This window comes from Balaenoptera physalus, assembly GCF_965194825.1.
Source record: "Balaenoptera physalus genome assembly, chromosome: 20".
NCBI lineage: Eukaryota > Metazoa > Chordata > Mammalia > Artiodactyla > Balaenopteridae > Balaenoptera > Balaenoptera physalus.
Window position 1 is genome coordinate 42,238,777 of NC_138901.1, and position 26,610 is coordinate 42,265,386.

The 26,610-nt window shown below is 35.4% G+C and overlaps 1 protein-coding gene and 1 long non-coding RNA gene across 3 annotated transcripts in view; one reads left to right on the forward strand and one right to left on the reverse strand.

Moving 5' to 3' along the window:
* LOC309649794 overlaps positions 1 to 26,610 on the reverse strand; it is a 213,070-nt gene that overhangs the window by 152,669 nt on the left and 33,791 nt on the right. The gene's annotated exons all lie outside the window — the stretch shown is intronic.
* The window catches only part of USP32 (ubiquitin specific peptidase 32), a 194,360-nt gene that overhangs the window by 146,649 nt on the left and 21,101 nt on the right, over positions 1 to 26,610 (forward strand). Inside the window, exons 12-26 of one of the 2 annotated variants that reach the window (XM_082439890.1) lie at positions 550 to 652; positions 4,225 to 4,420; positions 6,270 to 6,445; positions 7,088 to 7,228; positions 11,917 to 12,076; positions 15,213 to 15,367; positions 16,947 to 17,028; positions 17,830 to 17,904; positions 18,383 to 18,521; positions 18,785 to 18,890; positions 19,955 to 20,128; positions 20,955 to 21,129; positions 21,665 to 21,816; positions 22,942 to 23,053; positions 24,326 to 24,537. In XM_082439890.1, the coding sequence (XP_082296016.1) occupies positions 550 to 652; positions 4,225 to 4,420; positions 6,270 to 6,445; positions 7,088 to 7,228; positions 11,917 to 12,076; positions 15,213 to 15,367; positions 16,947 to 17,028; positions 17,830 to 17,904; positions 18,383 to 18,521; positions 18,785 to 18,890; positions 19,955 to 20,128; positions 20,955 to 21,129; positions 21,665 to 21,816; positions 22,942 to 23,053; positions 24,326 to 24,537 (2,158 nt within the window). The remainder of the gene's footprint in view (positions 1 to 549; positions 653 to 4,224; positions 4,421 to 6,269; positions 6,446 to 7,087; positions 7,229 to 11,916; positions 12,077 to 15,212; positions 15,368 to 16,946; positions 17,029 to 17,829; positions 17,905 to 18,382; positions 18,522 to 18,784; positions 18,891 to 19,954; positions 20,129 to 20,954; positions 21,130 to 21,664; positions 21,817 to 22,941; positions 23,054 to 24,325; positions 24,538 to 26,610) is intronic. The other variant, XM_082439891.1, reaches the window with a different exon arrangement.

Here is a 26,610-nt window from a genome sequence, read left to right on the forward strand (position 1 = left end):
GAACCTCTAAAACATGCTAAGTAAAAGAGGCCAGATATAAAAGACCATGTGATAACATTCCATTTATTTAAGTTCCTTGTCCATTTAAAAATTGCAAAATGTTCATAAAAAGGAAATTTATAAGAAATAGAAAATAGACTAGTGGTGTCTTGTGGCTGAGGGCAGTAATTTGACTAAAAAATGACTAAAAATAGGCATAAAGTATCTTTTGGGGGTATCTGAAATGTTCTAAAATTGGATTGTGGTGATGGTTGCACATGACTGTAAGTTTACCAAAATCATTGAGTTCTTTACTTAATTCAGGTTACTAGTATGTTATTAAATTATTCCTTAGTTAAGCTGTATTTGAAACATCAGTTGGAGGCTTAATAGTGGTGTTATGACTCCAGAAATTGGCTTATCAATGTTTCACTAATTTAAAATGTGGCCATCTCCCAAGTATATCTGTTTCATGTTTTTCCTTTGAAAAATTTCTGATGATAATTTGTAAGTGCGTGGTCATATGTTTTATACACCATTTTTTGTACTGAATTTCTTTTGTATGTACAGAGGATGGTTAGAACGAGAGAGCAGGTATGGTCTGCAACCCGGACACAATTGGTTTATCATCTCCATGCAGTGGTGGCAGCAGTGGAAAGAATATGTCAAATATGTGAGTAAGATTCCTGTATATCTACATTTTTCATAGGATTATTAACTCCATCAGACTTTGTGTGACTAGTGGCCAGTAATAAAATGCTCCAACCTAAAGATTTGAAGGGGAAAGAAATGAATACCTATATGATGCTACCAACTTGCTTTTCTAAAAAGCAAGTTCCAGAGCAAGTAATAGATTCATTAAGAAATCAGTTACTATACTCAGCATTTGGAGCACATTATGAAAACAAAAGTAGGAGACTATAATCTTCACTTGGGCAGTGGCTGCATAGCAAAATCACATAGAAAGTTTAAAAAAAAAAAAAAAGAAAGAAATGCCTATGCTCCACTCCAGACCAGATAAATCAGAAAGCATAGTTGAAGAAAAAGTTTGAATTAATTTAAATAAGTCATTTTTGTTTACTGAAAATTCTCTTTTGAAATCTAATTTAAATGGAATACATTTTGTTGGTATGGACTCAATATCAGAAAAGCTGTGAAAAGATCAATATTATCTTTAATAAATTGTTATGAAGTCTACAAACTGAAGTCCAAACATATTAATATAAACTAACTACTCAGACCTACTTCACAGGCCATAGGTCAGTGTGAGTCTATTGTTCCATTGTCCATATACAATTTTGACTTCTTTGGTGGGTAGTTGAATTTAAAATATTGATGACCCCAAATCCATACTTAATGTAGACTCCCAGTTTTTAATCATTTGTGTACTATGGTCACCATTTTTTTACCATATAGTTCCCATACTATTATTTTCTTAGTATGTTTATATAAATAACTTTATCATTTTTATGTAAATATATTTTATTTTAAAAGGAAACTTTATATCACTATCTTAAATAGAAAATCAGCGTCACATTCCAGAAATAGAGGATCAAAATAAAATCAATGAAAATAAAATATATTATTAAAGTCTAGCCAAGTAGTGTTGCCTTTTTTTTTTTTTTTAAGAAATTCACGTTCTTTTATTTATTTATTTATTTATTTATGACTGTGTTGAGTCTTCGTTTCTGTGCGAGGGCTTTCTCTAGTTGCGGCAAGTGGGGACCACTCTTCATCGCGGTGCGCAGGCCTCTCACCATCGCGGCCTCTCTTGTTGCGGAGCACAGGCTCCAGACGCGCAGGCTCAGTAATTGTGGCTCACGGGCCCAGTTGCTCCGTGGCATGTGGGATCTTCCCAGACCAGGGCTCGAACCCGTGTCCCCTGCATTGGCAGGCAGATTCTCAACCACTGCGCCACCAGGGAAGCCCAGTGTTGCCTTTTGAAGGCTGATAACTGAGACCTGTTCTCTGTCAAAAAGAGAAATTGTCAAGTATTAGATTAGCAGATCAAGCATTAGATTAACACATGAGTACCAAACTGAGACCCTGTCCTTGAAGTAATCAGAGGATTGAAAGAGAATTGAATAGGGAATAATTTTTTCACTGTGAACTAGGGTTATTTAATACCCAAAATAATCTGGTACCTTTCCCATATTTTAAGAAAGTTAATAATTAATAGAAGATGCTAACACTTGGATCTGTAATAAAGAATGTGAATCTATGTGCTTCTGAACTATTTGAAGTGTTAACAATAAGGCTATTTAAAATTTTTTAGTCCAATAAAGTTAATTGGTATGTAGAAAGAAGTCTAGGTTTCATTCTCATTCTTATTGCCACTCTTTTGATTAAAGGCACTGGAATTTCTTCAGAGCTGGCTTCTGAAGGATTTACAAATTGATAGTATTCACCTGCCTTACAGATCAAAGAGGGAAAAAAATCTAATAAAATGTTGACACAGTGTCTCCTTGTTTTGGCTAAAATTAGGGATGCTGTAATTTCATTAAAAGAATCTAAAGCATCCATTATGCTGTTGCTATTCTGTGACTTGGAGTTTGTCTTTTAAATTTGATGTTTTTCTTGGGTTTCAATTAGTTACTTTATAAGCTGTGCCTTCAAGACCCACATCCATTGATCAGTTTCATCTACTAAAATTCATGTCATTATTTATTGAATGCCGCTTGAGATCCTTTACCCATGCTACTGTCTTATCATTCTCAGATGCCTATGGGATCTTGTTCTACTGGTTAGCCCCTTTAGTCTTTCTCTTTACCCTCTCACTTAAAAATATCCTGATCTTTTTAAAACACTCACAGATATACATTCTCATAGCACCTTCCCTCCAGCTTCTCAAGTCTTAGCTCTCTCTCTCTTTTTTTTTTTGTTTTTTTTCCACAAGTAAACTTAGTAGAGAATAGTTCTATGCTAGCGGCCTCTGCTTCTGGTATTCTGCATCTCCTGATTTTTCTCTGGTCTTTCAGACTCAGTGTCCTTCCCAGATTCTTCTGCTACCTATCCTGTAAATATTGTACTCTCCTTATTCTATATACACCATTTTCTTGTCCTCCCGGAAGTCTGTTGAGCCCCACATTTTTATATCTAGTCTCTTTCTCTGTCCTGAGCACTAGACTCAAATGTCCACACATCTCAGACCAGAATATCCCAAAATAAGGTCATTCCCAAAACGATTCCAGTCACCAATACACCTTATCTTATGAAGGTGCCAACTCCCATCCAGTCATCTAAGCCAGCACCTCATGTCCGACCTTGGAATTATCTGTGCCCCTCTTTCATACACAATTAGTTGTCAAGTTTTTTTTAATCTCCTAGATCCATGCTCTTCTCTCTATCTCCTTACTTATGGATCTGGCTTTTTATGGTTTAGTGCCTCATCATCTCTTGCCTGAATTATTATAGAAGTCTTCTAACTTGTGTCTCAATTTTCAGTTTCTGCCTCAAATCCTTTCTGTACACTAGAGTTATTTTTAAAGCAAAAATTGGGTTATGCTATTCCCCTATTTAAAAGCCTCTCACAGAAAAATCCTGTCAATATAATGTTAAGGGAAAGAAAAACTAGCAATATGCTGTATTTAAAATATGATATCTAACAACAACCAGAATGATAGTTCACATTTACTAAATGCCAGGCATAAAACTCTGAGGTAGATATTAATACTAATATTATCCTAGTTTTTACCCATGAAGGAGCTGAGGCTTATAAGTTTACTTATTGTAAAAGGTCACATAGCTGGGAAGTCAGTGCCCTGCCCTTAATTCTAACTGTATTCTCCACATTTAGTTTTTACATATATGTATATGTTTTCAGTCACAAAAAATAAATGGTGGCATCTGAGTACTTGTGATATTTATTTTCTTCATATTTTTCCATATTTTCTATAATAACAATGTAATCTTTAATAGTAAAAAGAATAAATATTATTTAATTTTTTAGTATCAATAAAAGCTTTCCATGATTTCCAACTTTAAACAGAATAAAGTCTAAATTATTTTATGTGGCACAGAATCCCTTGCAGTCTGTTCCCATTCTGCCTTACCAATTTTATTTATATACACTATTCCCCTTTGAAGAAATTAAAATTTAGTTATACATCAAAATGTTTTTAAGTGGCTGTAGCCAACCACAGGAAGATTAGAAACAATAGACAATTTGTGGATTCATTTTTGAAGGCTGCATAATTGGCAGATTATTAAATTTTACCTCTTAATTTCTGACTTCATGATTTTTAGGATACCAGCCCTGTTGTAATTGAGCCGTCATCTGTTCTGAATGGAGGAAAATATTTATTTGGAACAACAGTACATCCTATAGAGCAGAGTGAAGATAGAATCGGAGGAGGCAGCCCCAGTTATGTGAACACCACAGAAGAGAAATTTTCAGACAACATTTCTACTGCATCTGAAGCCTCGGAAACTGCTGGCAGTGGTAAGCATAGTTTGTTTTCCAAGAGGTTTAGGCAGGGTCATTTCTTAAAGGGGTACACTTTGTCAGAGAGTGTGCTGGGTAGGATATGGGGCGTCAGGTTTCCATTCACAGAAATAAGTTTCGAATGAAATGGTCAATTAATAGATTCTTGAATGTATTAGTAGCTTTACAAAGAGGAACTCTTCTATATTCTACTTCATTAATCTCTCAACTTGAAAATATTTTCACAGTTTTCATTGATTAAGTCAATCTTTCCATATTGTTATTAAATCATTTTGTCAATAAATTTAGATTTGAGAAGACGTAAGAAAACCTAAATTTTTATCTCCAGAACTCTCTCTAACCTAAGCATACATTCATTGGATTAAATGCACCCTCATATCAGATTCTACAGACATTTCAGGATGGAATTTGGGGGTTATTTTGTTAAAATATTTAGAAAGACTTCATAATGTTCCCCATAATCCCCTTCCGTTGTTGATACCTACATAAAACTTAGTGGTTTGGGCTTCCCTGGTGGCGCAGTAGTTGAGAATCTGCCTGCCAATGCAGGGGACACGGGTTCGAGCCCTGGTCTGGGAAGATCCCACATGCTGCGGAGCAACTAGGCCCGTGAGCCACAATTACTGAGCCTGCGCGTCTGGAGCCTGTGCTCCGCAACAAGAGAGGCCACGACAGTGAGAGGCCCGCGCACCGCAATGAGGAGTGGCCCCCGCCCGCCGCAACTAGAGAAAGCCCTCGCAGAGAAACGAAGACCCAACACAGCCAAAAATAAATAAATAAATAAATAATTTAAAAAAAAAACAAAAAAAAAACTTAGTGGTTCTGCACTTATGGGGAAGATGCTTTGGTGTATTTTGGCCCAAATGAATTTAGTTGATCCCTATCATTCTGCTGATACAGTAGCAGGACTCTCAACCTTATTCTGTTGTTGTTTCATCTTTGAGATTTTTTTCTCCTTTTCTGTGGAGGGAGAAGGCAAATTGGACAGAGTTAGCATTTTCTCTACAAAACTCTGTAGAATCTACTGCTTCTTTTTCCCCATCTGACGTTACAGAGATCACTTAGCAGTCCTGGAAGTGCTCTCTCTGATCAGCTTTCACACTAAGATTGTTTCTTGACCCTCCCTAAGATCCTTTTTGATATGTGCTCACTCTGTATAATCTGTGCTATACACATGCTGAGCCATACCACAGATAGAAGGTTCAAAGTAATTGATGGCTAGAAGGTTTACCTGAGATTAACATGTGGTTGAGAGTTGAAATACCTTAAGATACCACTGGGGTTCACAACTCTAAGTTATCACCAGTCATTTTCCTGTGTGTATTTTTCTATTGTAACATTCATGCCTTCCTTTCAAATAGATTTATTACGCAACAGTTTCTTCCCTCCCAGCACTATCCTGTTGGGGTTCTTGTTTTAGCTCCTTCCCTTTGGTTTAGAGACTTGTTATCACCATTATCTACCAAGAACCTTTGCAGGTGGAAGGAAGAATTAAGGGAAGATACGTGAGAGCCCAGCTACTTGACTGTATTTCTTCCTTTCCTATCAGAGGAAAGGAAGAGGATATATAATTCTTGTGAATTATTAGATATTCTAGGAGTCTGGCCAAACATTCATTTGGTAACAATTTTCAAAGCTTTTATTCTACCTAGTGTTATACTAGGTATTGTCCAGAAAGGAATACCTCTCTATTTCCTATCTTCTACAGAATTAATCAGAGTCTAACCCTGTACTGACCTGACCACAGAATAATAGCTTTAACCTAATACATGGACATTGAGTTTGTATATTCAAGCCTATTTATGTATAATAAAATAAAGAGATTCCATCTTCTTTTTCCTTACAGGCTTTCTGTATTCTGCCACACCAGGGGCAGATATGTGCTTTGCTCGACAACATAACACTTCTGACAATAACAACCAGTGTTTACTAGGAACCAGTGGGAATATTTTGTTGCACTTCAATCCTCAGAAACCAGGGGCTATTGATAACCAGCCACTAGTAACTCAAGAACCAGTAAAGGTAAGTAATTTGACATCTCTGTCAAGTTGCTAATAAATTTCATTCTATAGATTTTAGCACATAGAAAATGTCTGTGATTCATTTTATTAACCTGTTGTAGATGGAAATATTTCTGTGAGAATATTTTATGACTTAGTACTTGCGTAGAAGCAGTTTAGTGATCCTTAGAAATGTTTTCCTTACTTAGGACAGCTACTGTAAAAATGTAGTTTCACGTGTATGTGAATTTTTTTTTTCAAAATAATATTTTTTACTGTTGGAAAGAAGTCTGTGAAAACTTTTATTATTTCCAAATGTTCCAGTGACTTTTTTCAAATGATTTGCCTTGAGTTTCATTTCTTAGTTTATTTTGAAAGTTCAAAATAAAAATCTTTTAGAAAATTCATTTTTTTCTAGTGACATGGAACTGAGTAGTGACATGTGTTTATTCTCCTGTATCTAGGTTTTGTTAAAACACAAGAGACTGCAATTTTAAAAGTCAAAATTTGGGGTAATTCCCTGGCAGTCCAGTGGTTAGGACTGCACACTTTCACTGCCGTGGGCCCAGGTTCCATCCCTGGTCTGGGAACTAAGATCACGAAAGCTGCAAGGTGCAGCCAAAAAAAAAAAAAAAATCAACATTTACATTCTATTCTTTCTAAGGCTACATCATTAACACTAGAAGGAGGACGATTAAAACGAACCCCACAGCTGATTCATGGAAGAGATTATGAAATGGTTCCAGAACCTGTATGGAGAGCACTTTATCATTGGTATGGAGCAAACCTGTCCCTACCTAGACCTGTAAGTATCGCCAATATTGCCTTATATAAGGAGCAATTATAGATGGGGTCTTCTATTAATTTTTTATGTGAACCTCACTATCCACAAATTAGTTCTTACCCATGGTAGCAGAGTATTCAGTACCTGTTCAAATTAGCTGAATGAATTTTAGGTTCTTTCATATTCATTCATTCATTTACTCATACATTTATTGAGCACTACATTAGGTACCAACCATACAATGATGTTCCTTTGGGAGTGGGTGACTTATATGGAGTGGAGGAAATAGTCACTGGACTAAATAGAGTCAAGGAATTATGAGGCTAGTCTATTAAATAAGTCATCCACATAAACATAGCCATTAAGATAATGCAGAACTCAGACTGGAGCAGAAGTCTGAGAGCCAGTGCCAAAAAGTTCAGTGAACGTAGAGGAAGTGGTACAGAGGTTACTTCTAAAACTGTTACTCCCATTAACCACACAGGCATCCACTTAGGGATTGGATTCATCTTGTAGCTGTTGGTGGATTTTTGTGGTTTGTCTTTTTGAAAGAGGGACATATAAAGGATCACAACATACGATAAAAAGAATTCAAAGCTAGTGAATTCTGATTGTTGCCATTACTAGAATGAGTCATTTAGAGCATAAGTAAAATGCTCTAAAGTAATTTAAAGGGCTTGGAGTGTGTAATATCAAAATATTAGTGAGTTAACTATTCAACATCATTTGTTCTGCTTATATAGTAAACAGCAGTACTCACTGACCTGAATACTCTTCACATTATTGACGCAGTAAAATACTTTATAAGAAGATTCTTTTACTGTATCAAGAAACACTCTCCCTATATAATGTCCAAGCTAGAACGTTTTTATACCAGGAAGGTTTTACATGGATAAGATATAGTAAGTTAGATCACGTCCAAAAAGAGTAAAAGTCTGCTATATATCTGTAGTCTATAATTTTGATAATGATTTTGAGTTATTAATAATTACGTTTATTAAAAATTATGTTTAAATCACAATCAGGAATTTAGGGTTTGTGTTTGTTGGCTCCAAAAGGTTTCTACTGTATTTGTCAACAGAACTCCTAGGTAGATACATATAAATATGAATATACATAGATACATTTACATATATATTATATTCTTTATTTATTGGGGGGTGGGATAGTCCTTGAGTTAATCACTTAATTTCCGGTGGAACTTTCCTGCTCTAATATTCTTCTTTTTTTTTTTTAATAAATTTATTTATTTATTTGTTTGTTTATTTATGGCTGCGTTGGGTCTTTGTTGCTGCATGCAGGCTTTGTTTAGTTGCGGCAAGCAGGAGCTACTCTTCTTTGTGGTGCGCGGACTTCTCATTGTGGTGGCTTCTCTTGTTGTGGAGCACAGGCTCTAGGCACGTGGGCTTCAGTAGTTGCAGGGCGTGGGCCCAGTAGTTGTAGCTCGTGGGCTCTAGAGCACAGGCTCAATAGTTGTGGCACACAGGGTTGGTTGCTCCGAGGTGTATGGGATCTTCCCGGACCAGGAATTGAACCTGTGTCCCCTGCATTGGCAGAGACGGATCTAATATTCTATATCTGTAGGGGAATCATTGTGATAATTATGTTGGATGGATAGGTAGGTAGGTAGGTAGGTAGGTAGGTAGGCAGGCAGATAGATAGATAGATAGATAGATAGATAGATAGAGTGAGTTTGATGTTTTGGAGTCTGCCTGGATTCAGATTACCAGTGTTCTAATCTCTAAACCTTAGTTTCCTCATCTGTAAAATGGTGATAACAATAATATCTACCTCATTAGAGTTGTTTTGATAAGTAAATAATACATATGATTAGCACAGCACCTGATTTATAGTAAATGGTCAATAAATTTTGCCTGTTGCTACTATCATCACCATCATCATTATAATTATTAAACAAGTTTTTTTGGAACCTCACAAAAGGTCATGTTTTTTAACATTGATGTCAGATAAATATTAGTTTAAATAAGCAGTAATTTTACTACATGAAAGCTTCAGTTGCTGGCTTGATAATATTTTTTTACCTCTAAATATGATAAATTTACCTGATTTCAGGAAAAATTGCTGTAAAAACATTTAGAATATGGTATTTCAAGTTAAAGAATACTAAATATATTTGCCACAGCAAGGTTAAAAATAAATACTTTCATCTTCATATTTACATAAATCATACCATTTAAAAAAAATAGCTTTATTTAATTTGCACATGTACAAGCTCAATGATAACAAATTAAGCAATATAAAAAAAATAAAGAAGAAAATAAAAAGCATACCATATCTACCATATCCTACTACTTAAGAGATAATTACTATTAACATTTTGGTGTTCATGTTTCCAAACATTCCTCTGTGCCTATTCATATACATATATAAATATGTATAGATAATTTAATGAAATTGAATCATATTATACTTGATGTCTTGTGATCTGCTATTTTCAGTCTTAGATGCTATTGATATCTTTCTAGGTTAATAAATTTAGATCTATACCATTACTTTTAATAATTGCATAGTGTTCCTTAATTTATTACATACACACACATATGTACATAAATCACAATTTATTAACCAATCACCACTGATGGACTTTTAGTTTGCCTCTAGATTTTAGTTGTTTAAAGCAATTTTCTGGGACTTTCCTGGCAGTCCAGTGGTTGAGACTCTGTGCTCCCAATGCAGGGGGCACAGGTTCGATCCCTGGTCGGGGAACTAAGATCCTGTGTGCCGCACCACACGACCAAAAAAAAAAACAATTTTCTGGTGAATAGTCTCTTTCTAAACATGTGTGATGATCTCTTTAAGGTAAATTCCTGTAAATGGAATTGCATCTATTGTTTGCCGGTTGTGGTTGAAGTTAATAAGTTCATATACAAGAATAATTAAAATGTAAATAAATATGTATTTATGTATGATTGTGCATGTATATATAAGAATTTGTTAATCTGTAGTTTGCTCGCAAAATCACTTATCTTGGAAAGCAAGCTACAGATTATAAAAATTACTTCTTTGTCATTTCAGATTCTGCCAAAAGTATGTTTTTTATGTAGCCTGACGACTATAGGTGCAGAATTATTGATCTTTCCCAAAATCACAGTTAAACTGAAATCATAAGAGAATTTTACTGTTGGCTTCACAGCTATCAGTGACTCTCTAGAAGTGGACAGACTTTGTTTTCCTCCAGTGTCACGGAGAGCTCCTTTTACTGCTTTAAATAGAAGTTGAAAAAGCTCCCAAGTGGAGCTTTCCTAGTACCATACTATAGCATATCAGAACATGTAGAATACTTTTAAGAAAGAGTCCTAAAGGTTTGGTTTGTAGCATTGTTTTCATCTGGCTCTTTACTGCCCCCTCTTGATATTAAAAAATGCTCTGTTGCAGAATATATTGGTTACTAAGGCAAAAGGAAATGAAACAAAGCCCAATCACTTGAGACTATTAAAGATTCTGTAAGATTTTATGTTTTAAAGAGTTTGAGTGTTGACCCTGCTATCCTTTTGGAATGCTGAATTGATAAGGTGCTACTCTTAAAACTCTTAAAGCACTACTTTGGTAATATGTTTTCCTGTGTTTTGGGGCTAGCAAGCAAGTTATTAGAGGGATTACTGAAAAATCCTGTTTCAACCGTGTGACTTCCAGTTTTGTACATCCAATTTAGTTGTTTTAATCATAGACAAAAAATATATAAACAGTCCAGTTACACAAAACACATAGATAGTAAATTTTTACATGGAAACATTTTTGTTCTCACTACAAATACAAGAAATAAAATTTTAAGCAAATTTATAATATTCTTTATATGTATTAAAGAAATGGGGTTTGTTTGTTTTTTAATTGTATTTATTATTTATTTTTGGTTGCGTTGGGTCTTCGTTGCTGCGCACGGGCTTTCTCTGGTTGTGGCGAGCAGGGGCTACTCTTTGTTGCGGTGCACGGGCTTCTCATTGCGGTGGCTTCTCTTGTTGTGGAGCACGGGCTCTAGGCGCGTGGGCTTTGGTAGTTGTGGCACGTGGGTTCAGTAGTTGTGGCTTGCAGGCTCAGTAGTTGTGGCACACGGGCCTAGTTGCTCCATGGCATATGGGATCTTCCTGGACCAGGGATCGAACCTGTGTCCCCTGCATTGGCAGGAGGGTTCTTAACCACTGCACCACCAGGGAAGCCCAGAAATGGGGTATCTTTAAATGATGTCCAGTGATAAGTTTTTGTGAAAGTAATACATTCATACATTTCCGGGAATAATGCTACATTTTGGGTGGCACTATGACTTATGTAGTTAATGACATGAATACTTCTGTACTTTTATACTAACTCCATTCCTAAGAATTTGTCCTTTAAAATACCATCATTTATATGTATGAAATATGTAAAAGTGAAAAGAGTTATGGTGTGAGAGTGCTAGAATTGTAGATAATATTTAAGATTTTTTCCCCTTAATTTTGATGTTACTTGCTTTTAAATGAAAGGGGAGAAAATACCCACCATGAATCCTAATCCTGGAAAATGGATTTAGGTGCAGGAGGCTGAGGGTCTTTAAACCCATGTAATTTAAACCTGTGAATTTCTATAATCTATCTGAACCATAGGCAGTGAACCTATTGAACATTTTAGTTTAAAAATAAACCTAAGAAATTAGGTAAAAAATGGCAAGTTTTGTTTCTTTTATAGTGATCACTTTATGTCTTTTAAAACAATAGGTAATCAAGAATAGCAAGACAGAAATCCCAGAACTGGAATTATTTCCTCGCTATCTTCTCTTCCTGAGACAGCAGCCTGCCACTCGGACACAGCAGTCTAACATCTGGGTGAATATGGGTATGATGAGCCTGAGAATGTTTCCTCAGCATTTACCAAGAGGTAACTTAAGAATGCAGCAAGAATACCACGCATTTCCTTAAAAAAATAAAAACCAATTTGCTCATAGTCTGGTGCCACTGTACTGATACACATTTTCATCTGTTTTCATACAGAATCAGTAAATCACTTGTGGGGCTTAGATCTACGGTCATGCGCAAGAACTAGATGGGGTAGAGGCAAAATCTCAGCAGCAAACTGAGAAGTGTTGTTCCCTTTTTTGGCTTGTAAACATACAAAGATAATACGTAGAAGTAAATTTTATTTACTTTGTTTCTTTGAGAACAAGACATTGTAAATTATGTGCTTGACCTAAATTAGAGTCTGCCAGTCAATGACTGGTCTTTTCAACTCCACTCAAATTTCTAAGCAGTAATTTCTTTGGCAATATCATCTTTTTTTGTTTGTTTTTTGGTTTTTGGTTTTTTTTAACAAAACATGATACATTTCTCATACTAGGTCCAAGGAGCCTTTATAACAGACCGATAATACAAAGGAAAAGATACATTTTTGAAAATGAAATTGACACATTTTCTTTCAAAAACATCAAGCCTATCAAAATGACATATAAATAAGTTCTCGTTTTAATGTAATACATGCAAAAAGTTCCCTTTTGATTTCTCTATGAGGTTAAATTTTATTTTATTTTATTTTTCTAACATCTTTATTGGAGTATAATTGCTTTACAATGGTGTGTTAGTTTCTGCTTTATAACCAAGTGAATCAGCTATACATATACATATCCCCATATCTCCTCCCTCTTGTGTCTCACTCCCACCCTCCCTATCCCACCCCTCTAGGTGGTCACAAAGCACCAAGCTGATCTATGAGGTTAAATTTTATTGATGGGCCAGACTTGCTCAATGCTTTTGCCTTGCAAATATTTGAAATAGTTCTTCTTCAGCAAAAATAATGAGTTCATCCATTTACACAAAGTCCCAGACTGTGTTAACAATGCCAGAATGTTGTTATAATTAATATAACTTAATATGAAAGAACTACCTTTGAACCCAAACCAACCCTGTAAAGTATCATCCCTCCTTTGAAATGTAATAGAGTAGTTTTATGTCTTCATTAAAGGTTGTATTCAGATAATATATGGAGATTCTTACACATACTGTTTGGTAAGAATTATAGCAAAGCAGTGGCCTCTGCCTAACCAAACTTTGTCTTGGAACACATTAAAATCAAGGAACAGTGAAATAAGAATCTCTCTGAAACACTCTTGGTTTAATTTTCCATTGAATAATAGTATTTGCCTTGCTTCTATGGCACCCTTAGTACATATCTTTTTCAATTCTCTTTGAAAGATAACATGAGAGGCAAGATGTGTTGTTGCGCTTTTAGTAAGTATTCTTTGTAACTCTTGTGCTGATCCTAGATTTTTGCTGCTTCTGTAAATTCCACTAGATTTGTTGGTGCTATTCAAAAGCACAAAATTATGTATAATAAGTGGCTGCCTGCTTAATGAGCTATGCTACAAAAACTGTCTAGAATTCAGATAAATTTCTTATGTGGCTTAAGGACAATAGAAATTGACTTGGACACTACACTTGCAAATGCTTCTGAATCCTAGAACTGGGTAGTTATTACGCTCCAAATTTGTTCTTAATTTGAAATTTTATTTCGTACTAATTAGTTGTGAAATCAATCATTAATCATTTTGAAGTTTATAAAAATATGCTTTCTTGCTGTAATCTTATAACTAATCCTCTGATGTGTTTTTGGAGAAATTTGCTCTTTTGTTTTCTTCTAGGGGTTATCCTTTGCTTGCTGATAGTAAATGATTTGCTTTGCTAGATGTTTAAAAATTGATCATAGTTGGGTTTGTTCTCCATAACGTAGTTTTCATCTTTCTCATTACTCAATTTATCACAGCTGTTTACTAGGCTCTTTTATTCCTTTTGGAATGACAGGTATACAAATCTTGCCACAGTTAACAATGACTTAATTGTAGCCTTTTCAACAAACAAGAAGTCATTGTTAGATGATTTTTCAGCTTATTTTAGGTGAGTTAATTTTTGGAAGTTCTGAAAAAGTGGATGATGCCAGTACTTTTCTCCTCTGTTTAGTAGGTAAAGACTCAAAGCACATTTAATGGGAGGAAAAAAGCTAAGTCACCATTGAATGGATGGAAAACTACCTGGAGTGTATAATTGTACCCTTCATGGATTATATTGATATGTTAAGTGTATTTTAGTTTTGGGTTGCTCAGTAAACTATAACCTCCCATAGGCAGAGATGACCATTTTAAGCTACAGCTTTTGCCTAGATTTTTGTCTGAGTGGTTACCTAGGGTTTAGCAGGTTGTTTTAGCAACCTGTTTTTGATTTCCATAATCTCTTGTCATTTTATCACCCTTTTCTTTTGAAGTATGTGGTTAGACTTGATATATTCTTCCTTCAGTCTTCACTCTTTCCTCTTATTGCCTCTTTTTGTTTCCACCTTGAGCCCTTCAAGAATTCAAGGTCATGTCTGCTTTCCTCTTTTCGGGTGGGCAGGCCATATGATTCCCCCCTTACTACCTTTCAATAGGGCAATTTTTTTGTCATGGGAAATTTCTTGGCTTCACTTTAAAGCTTTGTTTGGCCAAGTAACATCTATGCCTACTTAGAATTCTAAGTACAAGTAACAATTCTTGTGTAATTGTACCAGTGTGCCAGGTAATTGGGCTACTTAATGAGAGTGATGTGATTAGTAACTCAAAGACAGTTTATTTTAAGAAAGTAGATCAGGTAAATCCAATTATCTATCTGTGGAATTCAAATCCAGTCCCATTTTATCTTCCCCATTCTTACACTGAGTTTTGATTTTGCTATTGAGTGTGACCCAGCTGAGGGCAGCCTAGATACGGATGCCCATTGATATTTGCCACTCTTGGGATCCAGATACTGCCAATTATTTGGGCCTCTAATTTTGTTGTTCTTCCTTTCAAAGTTAAGGCTTACTCTAAGACACTTAGTTCTCCTATCTTCATTTTAAAGCTTTCTCTTAAAGTGTCTTAATTTATAAAATTATTAAATCTGTAACTCTCATTTCTCATCATGTCCAAAAATAGTATGGTCCCCTTTGCTGAGAGGGGTGCTTTTTTCTTTTTTTACATCTGCGTTTTTCCTTACTGTGACTACTATGACCATAGGAAATGTACCTTCTCCGAATGCACCATTAAAGCGGGTCTTAGCCTATACAGGCTGTTTTAGTCGAATGCAGACCATCAAGGAAATTCATGAATATCTATCTCAGAGGCTGCGCATCAAAGAGGAAGATATGCGCCTGTGGCTATACAACAGTGAGGTAAGAGACATGTCGGAGTCAAGGAAAGTCCTGATTAAGTGTTAAATCCATGTTTCATAAGTATGGGTTTTTTTATCTACACTAATTGTTCTGAAAGCCATGTCTCGGAATCACAGGGGAAACTTCAACTTTTAAATTACTGGATGCATACATGTAGATATTTGTCATCTGAAACCCATAATAACAGTCATGGATAGTACCATCTTGTGAAGATTATTATTATAAAGTAACGACAAATATCATTTTTTAACAAATAGTTTATTTTTGATTTGTCTTAAAGTAACTTATATACATGTTAAAAAAATTCAAACAATACAAAAGTATGTAGTGAAAATTCTTCCTTTCCATCCTCTGACCCCTATCTTCCATTCTCCTCAGAGGCAGTGCTGTTAATTGCTTATATATTCTTCCTAACACATGCAATATATTTCCATTAATACTCTGAGATTGGATCATAAGTAGTTTTAACCTGTTCTTTATTCCCTAGTTCCTTCTTTCTTACATCCTCCTTTGGTCACCACTGAGAGGTGACCAATAGTATAATAAGTTAAGAGCAGAGGTGCTGGAGCCACACTGCCACGGATTAAATCTTGGCCCTCACACCTGTTAGTTGAATAACCAAGGGCAAGTCCCTTGACTCTCTGTCACAGTTTTCTCATGAGTAAATGGGGAAAATAATAGTATTTCCCTTAGGATAGTTGTAAGAATTAAATGAATTAATTTTCTGAGTGCTTTAGACAGGGTGAGCATCAACAAAAATGTATAATTCTATTGCATGACATTTGGGTTTACATTTTCAGTTCCTAGTAAATAATCAAGTTCCATCTTTTTTTTTTTTTTTTTTTTTAAACTGTGTGTCCCAACCCGGGAGGATTTAATGAGGAGTTTTTTAGGGGTTTTTTGTTTGGTTTTTTTTTTTTAATTTATTTTATTTATTTATGGCTGTGTTGGGTCTTCGTTTCTGTATAAGGGCTTTCTTCTAGTTATGGCAAGTGGGGGCCACTTTTCATCGTGGTGCGTGGGCCTCTCACTGTCGTGGCCTCTCTTGTTGCGGACCACAGGCTCCAGACGCACAGGCTCAGTAATTGTGGCTCACGGGCCCAGTTGCTCCGCGGCATGTGGGATCTTCCCAGACCAGGGCTCAAACCCGTGTCCCCTGCATTGGCAGGCAGACTCTGAACGACTGTGCCACCAGGGAAGCCCCTCAAGTTCCATCTTGACCACAAGCACATTTACTGAATTTCATACTAGATACTAAAAAAAACTTCTTTTCTATAAGCTGTTCAGAAAATCTAAATCTCAATGAATTTTGGTTTGATGTGTGATGAGTCTTTTCTGGTCTCCTCCAAATCCTATATAACTTTTTTAGAGACATAAAGTATGTGTTTACAAAGTATACATTGTCTTTGCCTCATTTTGCCACCAAAATTATGAGCATTTCTGAATAACTATAATACGCTAAATATCTGTCACGAGTTATTAACTACAAGGATGTTTTTAATTGTCATTCATTTTTATTTCCATATTTGTTTCAAGTTTAGTAATTAAATTAACAAAACATTTCCTCCTCCATATACAGAATTACCTCACTCTTCTGGATGATGAGGATCATAGATTGGAATATTTGAAAATCCAGGATGAGCAGCACTTGGTAATTGAAGGTACAAGATGGAAGCATGCATTTGTATTATATTTTTAGGGGAAGAATTTAAAGATTTAATTACTGATAATCCATTTTATAGTTTTTCCAACTGGTATTTGATCACTATATTCTATATAGTAAAGAAAACCCATTAAACCCTTATGTAATCCTACTGTAATGTAATACTATTTGTATTGCTTTAAGAGAAAAACATGTCTACATTCATTGGCTGGCAAGGGTGGAAGCGGTGGGTAAAAACAAGTGAATTCAGTTATAAGTTTATAGCTCCTTAAAATTTTCAAGCTGCCTCTTTGTCAGGAGACTTTCTTGCATAGTTAGTGGTGCAGGCTTTTCATTAGTCAACACTAGTCATTCACCAACATAAGCATAGATTTACACACTGGCATGCACACATCATTGAAAACTTAGTGTGTCTTTTCTCATCAAGATTCATGAAACATTCCTAGCTGCCTCTGTATTAAAATGAATAGATTACTCTGGCAGTTGTCACAATTTAAGAAAGCATTGTAATAGTTCCAATGTATTAAGTTTAAGAACTTTAATTCCTTCTATAGATGGTTGAGTATAATTTTACTTCAGGTATGTAATTGAGGGATTAGCTTACTAATTAATTCTAACCAGTAAAGTCTCCAGTGTAAAGAATTGGAATGGTTTCAGAGGCAATTACTAAAATTAACTTGATTGTTTTTTTTCAGTTTCTGATTTAGAAATAAGAACTTTTTTTTTTTAACAGAAGCAATTTAGTGGGTGTGATTTGAATAGATAAGAAATTAACACATTGCTGTCTCTGTTTTTCCAGTTCGAAACAAAGATATGAGTTGGCCTGAAGAAATGTCCTTTATAGCAAACAGTAGTAAAATAGATAGACACAAGGGTAAGTCTACAGTGTATTATTTTTAAACAAACTATCTTAAAATAATTCTTTTATTTTTCCTTCTCTCAACTATTGAAGTCTTAACAACTTGTAGCTTTCTAGCTCAAAAGCGATTAGGCCCCCTCTTATTTTTCTTTTTCCTGAAGCATCAAATTTCTTTCTAACCATGCAATTAAATAATTTATACATTTTGAAAGACATAATTCTAGGAGAGAATTGTTTGAACTCTAAAAAACGATCATAGCAATTAAAGAGAATCACTGCTGCTTCTAGATTACAAATGAGCGTAGATTATCATGATTGCCGATGATGCTCCATGAAAAAACCTCTACTTAGCATTGCAAGACCCAATAGAGAAATATTAGCTCCATTTAATTGATTAGAAGAGTTATAAAAATCATTGCATTGAATACAAATAACTGTTTGGTCATGACATCTTGCTACAGCTAGGCTTCCGTTCTCGTGTTGTTTGTTCCAGTTCCGACAGAAAAGGGGGCCACAGGTCTGAGTAACCTGGGAAACACATGCTTCATGAACTCAAGCATCCAATGTGTTAGTAACACACAGCCACTGACACAGTATTTTATCTCAGGGAGACATCTTTATGAACTCAACAGGTAATCTTCCTTGAGTCATTGGCTCTTAACTTTTATAACTTTGCTATGAACGCAATATTACCTAAATCTCCTCTTTCTTCACCCTGGGGGAGGAAAGTCTTAATCTTATTTGCCCTATTAAGCGTGAAGTAAGGACCAAATGCTACTTCTCTTATTTTGAAAAGATATTTTGATGTGAGAAAACAGACTCTAGGCATTTCTGTGTCCACATGATTGTGATTTATAAGAATCTTTGGCAACAAATTTTCCTCTCAAACTTCTAGGACAAATCCCATTGGTATGAAGGGGCATATGGCTAAATGCTATGGGGATTTAGTACAGGAACTTTGGAGTGGAACTCAGAAGAATGTTGCCCCATTAAAGCTTCGGGTAAGCATGTTAAAATAATATAAAGGTATATAAGTCCTAAGCAGTTATTAAGTAATTATTTTTCTCTACGTGTTTTTTATATTTAGCTTTTTAGTTTTAGTGTAATGTTTTTGGGTCCTTCACAAGGCATAAACTGATGTCAGATACTTTTACTTCTTCACATATATGCAAAATACTACTATAGACATAGTGGGTAGAAAAAGATCAAAAGTATAGTCTAAATTTGGGATGCCATTCATTTTACTAATTTATCAGGTATCTTACTTGTATATACAGTAAACCTTTCTTTCTTAATCCTTCACTATTAGCAGTATTCTAACTGCAAGGTAGACCTGAGTCTAATTAATGATACTCAGTACATTTTTAACATTACTAAGATAATTAGTTCTATCTGTAGAATTTTAAAAAGTAGCAGAAAGAAAGAATGTAATTAATGGATACAAATTTGACATTAATATCATATGCAGTGAATTCTAGTTGATGTTAGGATTACCACTGTAATAATTGTGTATTAACTCATTTAATCTTCTAAATGGCCCTACAGTATAAAGCAACATTATTATCCCCATTTTATGGCTCAGGAAACTAAGACTCATAGCAGTCAAATAACTTGTCCAAGGTTGCAAGCTAGTTACTAAGTCCTCAAGTTGAACATGAGGCTATTCTGCCTCTAATAATAAAAGTTAGGATACAACAAGACCAGAAAAGCTAACTGTAAAAGAAAACATTATAAAAGGGAATCTTCCAATGTGAGCAAATGCTATTTTACTATTTCCATCTTGTATATTAAATAGCTATGTACCTAAAGAACTGTTTGCTTATATGATGCTAAACCAGGACATAGGATTGGCCATAATACTTTTTTGGGGCTGGGGGAGGGAACATCATTTGAGATTAAGATTAGAAAGATTTCATGATTATCCAAAATATATTTGCTGAAATAGAGACAGACTAAATACTATACTATTTATCTTCTTCTAATGCCTCTAATAGAATTATGGGCATGTTCATTCTAAACTTTATGAGATAGCAAATAATGAGTTTGATTCCTCTTATATTTATAGTGGACCATAGCAAAATATGCTCCCAGGTTTAATGGGTTCCAGCAACAAGACTCCCAAGAACTTCTGGCTTTTCTCTTGGATGGTCTTCATGAAGATCTCAACCGAGTCCATGAGAAGCCATATGTGGAACTAAAGGACAGTGATGGCCGACCAGACTGGGAAGTAGCTGCAGAGGTTTGTCAGTTTTGAGTTTCTAATGTAAGCAATAGATAAAATATTCTGACCACAAGTATGTGTTGCACAACTTAAATGCTAACTAAACTGTTCTGCGGTCAGAATTTTACTGCGAAAATGAAGGAATTTATATTTCTCTGCTTATTTCTTGTGCAGTAATCCTAAAACAAAGCATCTTTAATGAAAATAGAAAAATGTTTCCTCTTCAATGTAAATTTGGGGGAGAGGATGTAGGAATAATTATTCAGTAGAATTTAGGAGCCCCCATAATTGCTAAAGTAATGTGTACAGTGACCAATAGGCATATTTTTTCTGCTTTTTAATGGACAAAGAACTCATCATTGTTACCATGGTAAGAAGAAAGAAAAAAATAGGGTTTTCCATCTGAATTTAATACTTTATAGATTGAGCAGAAAGAATCACATTCTATTCTGGACCGCCAGGGAAGTCCTGATGGTGGTATTTTTAAAGAAGGGAAATACGTAAGCCCAAAGCTGCCTATACAGAGTGATCTGGCTATGTCACTACAGTCTAGATTTACCCCAGTGAGTGCTGCTGCTACACTTGGCAGCTCTTCGGTGTTACCACTGTTGCCAGAATTCTTGAAGTATTTTATGTATTTCTCTACTATCTCAATAGGCAATATATATATATATATATATATATTTGGCAATATATTTTAAATTACATATCCGACTTGTAAATTAGTAGGCACAAAGCTTTTTTTTTTTAAGGGTTATATTCTTGACATTTAAATCTAATATATTTAACCATTTTCTTTGAATTTGGGGAGATAAAAAATTTCTCTAATCTTTTTTCTTGCTAGGCCTGGGACAACCATCTGAGGAGAAATAGATCAATCGTTGTGGATTTGTTCCATGGGCAGCTAAGGTCCCAAGTCAAATGCAAGACATGTGGGCATATAAGTGTCCGATTTGACCCTTTCAATTTTTTGTCTTTGCCACTACCGATGGACAGTTATATGCACTTAGAAATAACAGGTGGGTCGCAAAGTTATGAAAAATTATTTAATTCCCTTGTCTTTTACCTTATTCAAGCAGCCTGCATTTGTAAGTATAGTCATTTGTGTATAATGCGTTCTCATAAAGATTGGTAGTCAGCATGTTATAATTTTTTTTTTAATTTTATTGGTGTTAGTTGGTTTACAGTGTTGTGAGCATGTTACAATTTAACAATCTAATTTCAGGCATGATTTGAGGTTTGAAAGACTTGGAACATGGGTCCATTTTTGTGCCCATTGAGTCTTCTGTTAGTTTCAAATGTGCCAGGAACTCTCTTTAAAATCTTGCAAAGCCACTCACACTTCTGTATCAGATGAATATTCAAAAAATAATGATTTTACTTAAGATTATCTTTAAGCACCATCTGTTGTAGTGTTTACATATAAAATTAAAATTCTAGACTGAAATATTTGCTGTTTCCAAGTCTCTCTCTCACACACACACAGACACACACAGTGTAAAGCTTTCAATGAAACCTGAATTTTACTGGTAAAAAATCTTTTCTCTTTACTAGTTATTACGTTGGATGGTACTACCCCTGTACGATATGGACTAAGACTGAATATGGATGAAAAGTACACAGGTTTAAAAAAACAGCTAAGCGATCTCTGTGGACTTAAATCAGAACAGATCCTTCTTGCAGAAGTACATGGTTCCAACATAAAGGTGATATTAAGTGTTCTTTTTAGGAAACTCTTGATTCCATCCTTCAAAGATCACAGTTAATTAATAATAATGATTATTAATAAGTATTATTATTAATTATTAATAATAATTAATAATTCTCGATTAATTATTGTGTCAAATGACCAAGGGAGATAATAAAACACAACAAAAACTGGAAAAAAATTTGTGAAGTTTTTCGTTCTAGAAGAAACTTAAAAGAGTTGTCCACCAGAATAAAAGAGTAATAATGATGGTGGTATTTTTATTATTATTATTATTTTTGGCCACACTGCATGGCATGCGGGATCTTAGTTCCCCTACAAGGGATCGAACCCATGTCCCCTGCAGTGGAAGCACAGAGTCTTAACCACTGGACCACCAGGGAAGTCCCAATGGTGGTATTTTTAAAGAAGGGAAATATGTAAGCCCAAAGCTACCTATACGGAGTGATCTAGCTGTGTCACTACAGTCTAGATTTACCCCCAGTGACTGCTGCTGCTACACCTAACAGCTCTTCTGTATTACCACTATTGCTAGAATTCTTAAAGTACTTTAGGTATGTATGAATGTGTTCTTTTAGTACTTTTTTTTTAGTACCTTTATGAATATATATACCTGACCTTTCAACAGACTAAGAAACTAAAGAGTAAAGACAGAGTGACACAAATCACTTCTTCTTGCATACCAGCTGGAGAAACAAGAAATTTAATAGATATATTGCCTACCCTGAATTGAGCTCCTACCACTGGTATTATTTATATTCATCTTCGGGGTTTCTGAACAAACTCCCACCTCTTTGACATTTTTTTTCATATGTAATGCGGAGGTGAGATCTCTCTGGGGATTTTGGGTTTAGATTCTTGAAATGACGGACAAAACTTAAGAAGTCAATTATACACATCATACTGCCCTCCTATGAAAGGGGATAATGGTTTTGTCAGGAAGGTTAGTTTTCACTTAGTTTATCAAGCTTTCATTTATAGTTATTTTAGAAAAATTATTCGGACATCTTATTTGTTTTACTGATAAAAGGATCTAAGACATTTGCTTCAGATATATCAGAGAGGTGATTCTCCATTTTATCTGAAACATCTCCCCCTTCTCATCTCGCCTCTTTTTCTATAGAATTTCCCTCAGGACAACCAGAAAGTACGACTCTCAGTGAGTGGATTTTTGTGTGCATTTGAAATTCCCATCCCTGGATCTCCAATTTCAGCTCCTAGTCCAGTACAGACAGGTAAGATAGAACTAGAGCTCCTTCTCATGATTTTAGCTTTGAATAACAGTCTAAGGGTTGTCATCCTTTTTAGGCTTTTGTTTAGGCTAAAAATATTAGAGCAAAAGAATTTTGGAGCCTGAAGGAAACCTTGGTGATCATTTATCTCAAATCCTCATTTTATAGGTGAGGAACCTAAAATTCAGAGAACCTGACTAAGTTAGATAGGTAGTTATTAGCTAAATCTACCACTGGAATTCAGATCTCCTTTAACTCTTTTGTCTAATATTAACATGGTAACAGATGGTGTGAGAGAAATGTACTATGAGAAAACAAAATAATAAATTTGACTAAAAAGGAATCTGTTTATCTAATATTGCCTGTGATTTAATATGGTCATCCAATGAGTCTTTTTGGCCATTAGTGGGGTTTGTCTCCTCTTTATACTGTTGGCAGTTAGATTCATTCCCCAACTATAACGTGCTTCAGAGAGAATGAGGCTCCTGTCACTGGCACTCAGTAGATGGTACTGATGGTTGGGTTGGTGGATGATTTAACATTGCTTTTTGGTTATCATCACTGTCCAGTAGAACTCTCTGCAATGAGGAAAAGTTTCTGTAATCTTTGCCATCCAATACAGTTATCTACTAGTCACATGGACTGTTTAGCACTTGAAATGTGGCTAGTGAAAGGGAGGAAATGTACTTTTAATTTAATTTTAATTTAAAAAGCAGTGACTTTCATCAGCTGTAGCAAATGTTTCACTCTGGTGGGGCAGGTTGCTACTGGGGGAGGCTGTGCTGGGTGGGGGCAGGCAGCAGGTGGGAAATCTCTACCTTGCTCTTTATCTTATTGAGTCTAAAACTGCCCTAAAAAATAGTCTTTTTTAAAAATTAAACAATTTTTTAAAAACCCATCATCTGGCTAGGGACTACTGTCTTAGAACATTTCTAGAAGAATGGAGAAATGAATTTTTAGAGGAGAAGAAAAAGAAAAGCAGTAGAACTGTTTTCGTGCCACAACACGGAGCTAATAAAGACTGTTGGAAAAATTCTACTTACTCTTTCTGTCAGTTACTCGTGCTTTGTCATTTAGTCAGAAGTGTGAGTTATCGAGGTAAAATCTGAAGTTAAAATCTTCCAATTAATCTAGAATTATCATTTGACCTATGATTCCTCCCTGTCCTCTGTTAAAAGAGACTGTCAGTGGTCTGGGTCCCAGCGATATTTGAGAAAAGAGCAAAGATAAAGGTACCACAGACTTGTGATGCTATACTTATCTTTGAATTTGTAGATTTTTCCTCTTCCCCGTCTACAAATGGAATGTTCACCCTAACCACCAATGGGGACCTGGCTCGATCAATATTCATCCCCAATGGAATGCCAAACACTGTTGTGCCATGTGGAACTGAGAAAAACTTCACAAATGGAATGGTGAATGGTCATATGCCATCTCTTCCTGACAGTTCCTTTACAGGCTACATCATTGCAGTCCACCGAAAAATGGTTCGTTTAATGTTAGGCAAGTTACTGCTGGTCTTGCCAGTGTTATTTATGAAACAGCCATTTTCTGTCTTTGCAACATTTTCAGTGTGTGCACTTTCAATGTGTTATGTTCTAAGTGATTGCGGTGTGTTCTAACTGATTGCAGCCAGGATTTAATATCACACATGACGGCCTACGTTTGAAATGACATTCCTCACTCATGTATCAGGCAGCAACAGGAGAGCTGGTGCATCTGAATATAGTACTACTGTCTTTAAAAAGTTTGTGGCTCCTATATGTTCATGTAGCCGTGTACATCTTCTCCGCCATGTAAGTGTAGATGCCTTTGGAGAAGGTTTTGTTTGTTTGTTTTGGAGGGAGAAACAAGAAGATTCTTGGGCAAGACAAGTTGTTTCCTAGGACTGCTGTAACAAATTACCACAAACTTGGTGGCTTAACAACAGAAATTAATTCTTTCACAGTTCTGAAGGCCGGAAGTCTGAAATCAAGGCATCAACAGGGTTGTGCCCCCTCCATAGGTTTTAGGAGAGAATCCTTCTTGCCTCTTCCAACTTGTACAGGCATTCCTTAGCTTGTGGCTGTATAACTCCAATCTCTGCATCTGTCTTGGCCTTCTTCTCCTTCTTCCTCTGCCTTTCACTGTTAAGAATAATTGTCATAGGATTTAGGGGCCATCCAAATAATCCAGGATGATATCTCAATTTAATTACATATGCAAAAACCCTTTTGCCATATAGGGTCACATTCGTAAGTTCTAGGAGTTAGGATGTGGACATATCTTTTGGGGGACCACCAAAATTCACTACAGAAATCATTTATCATAAAATTATCATTTATTCAAAAAACTAAGTACCAAGAAAAAAATTAAATACCTGGAAATAAACTTTACAAAAAATATACAAAGTATCTGTATAGAAAACAATAAAATATTATTGCTCGAAATTAAAGAAGACTCAGATGTTTGAAGGAACAGACCGTATTCATGGATTAGAAGACTCAGTATTTCAAAGATATCCGTTCTCCACAAACAAATCTACAGATTCAATGCACAATCCCAATAAAAATGCATACTCTGTATGTGTATGCTTGTGTGTGTATAACTTGATAAGCCGATTTTAATATATGGAAGCACAAAGCACTAAAATAACCAAGACAGTCTTGAAGAAGAACAAAACATGAAGAATTGAGCTACCAGATATCATGATTTTATAAAGCAATGATACTTGAGACATTGTGATATTGGTGTGAGAAAAGACAAATAGACCAATGGAATAAAATAGAGAGCCCAGAAACAGGTTCACATATGTATGAACACTTGATTTATAACAAAGATGGCATTACAGAGCAGTGAAAGACAGTTTTCTCGGTAAATGGAGCTGGGATAATAGAATAACCATATGAAACTTGACGCACCTACCTCTCACCACATAAAAATCAATTCCAGGTGGACTGCAGAATTAAATATGAAAGCAAAACAGAATAGCAGACCCTAGAAGATAATAAACGTGAATATATTCATGACCTTGGTTTAGAGAAAAAGACTTCTTGAATAGGACACAGAAAGCACTAACCATAAAAGAAAAGATTGATAAATTGTACATCATTAAAATTATGAACTTCGGTTTCATCAAAAGACATCACTAAGAAAATAAAAGGCAAGCCTAGTAGTAGAAGATGTTTGTAACTCATGTAACCAACAAAAAGGCTCAATCCAGAAAATATAAAGGACTCCTGTAAGTCACTAAGAAAAAACAATTCAATAAAAAAATGGCTAATACTTAAATAGGCACATCACAGAAAGGATATCCAAATAGCCAATAATCATATAAAAAAGTGATCAGCCACACTACTAATTAGGGAAATGCAAATTAAAATTACATTACAAAGACTTCCCTGGTGGCGCAGTGGTTAAGAATCCGCCTGCCAATGCAGGGGACACGAGTTCGAGCCCTGGTCCAGGAAGATCCCACATGCCGTGGAGCAACTAAGCCCATGCGCCACAACTACTGAGCCTGAGCTCTAGAACCCACGTGCCACAACTACTGAGCCTGCGTGCCACAACTACTGAAGCCC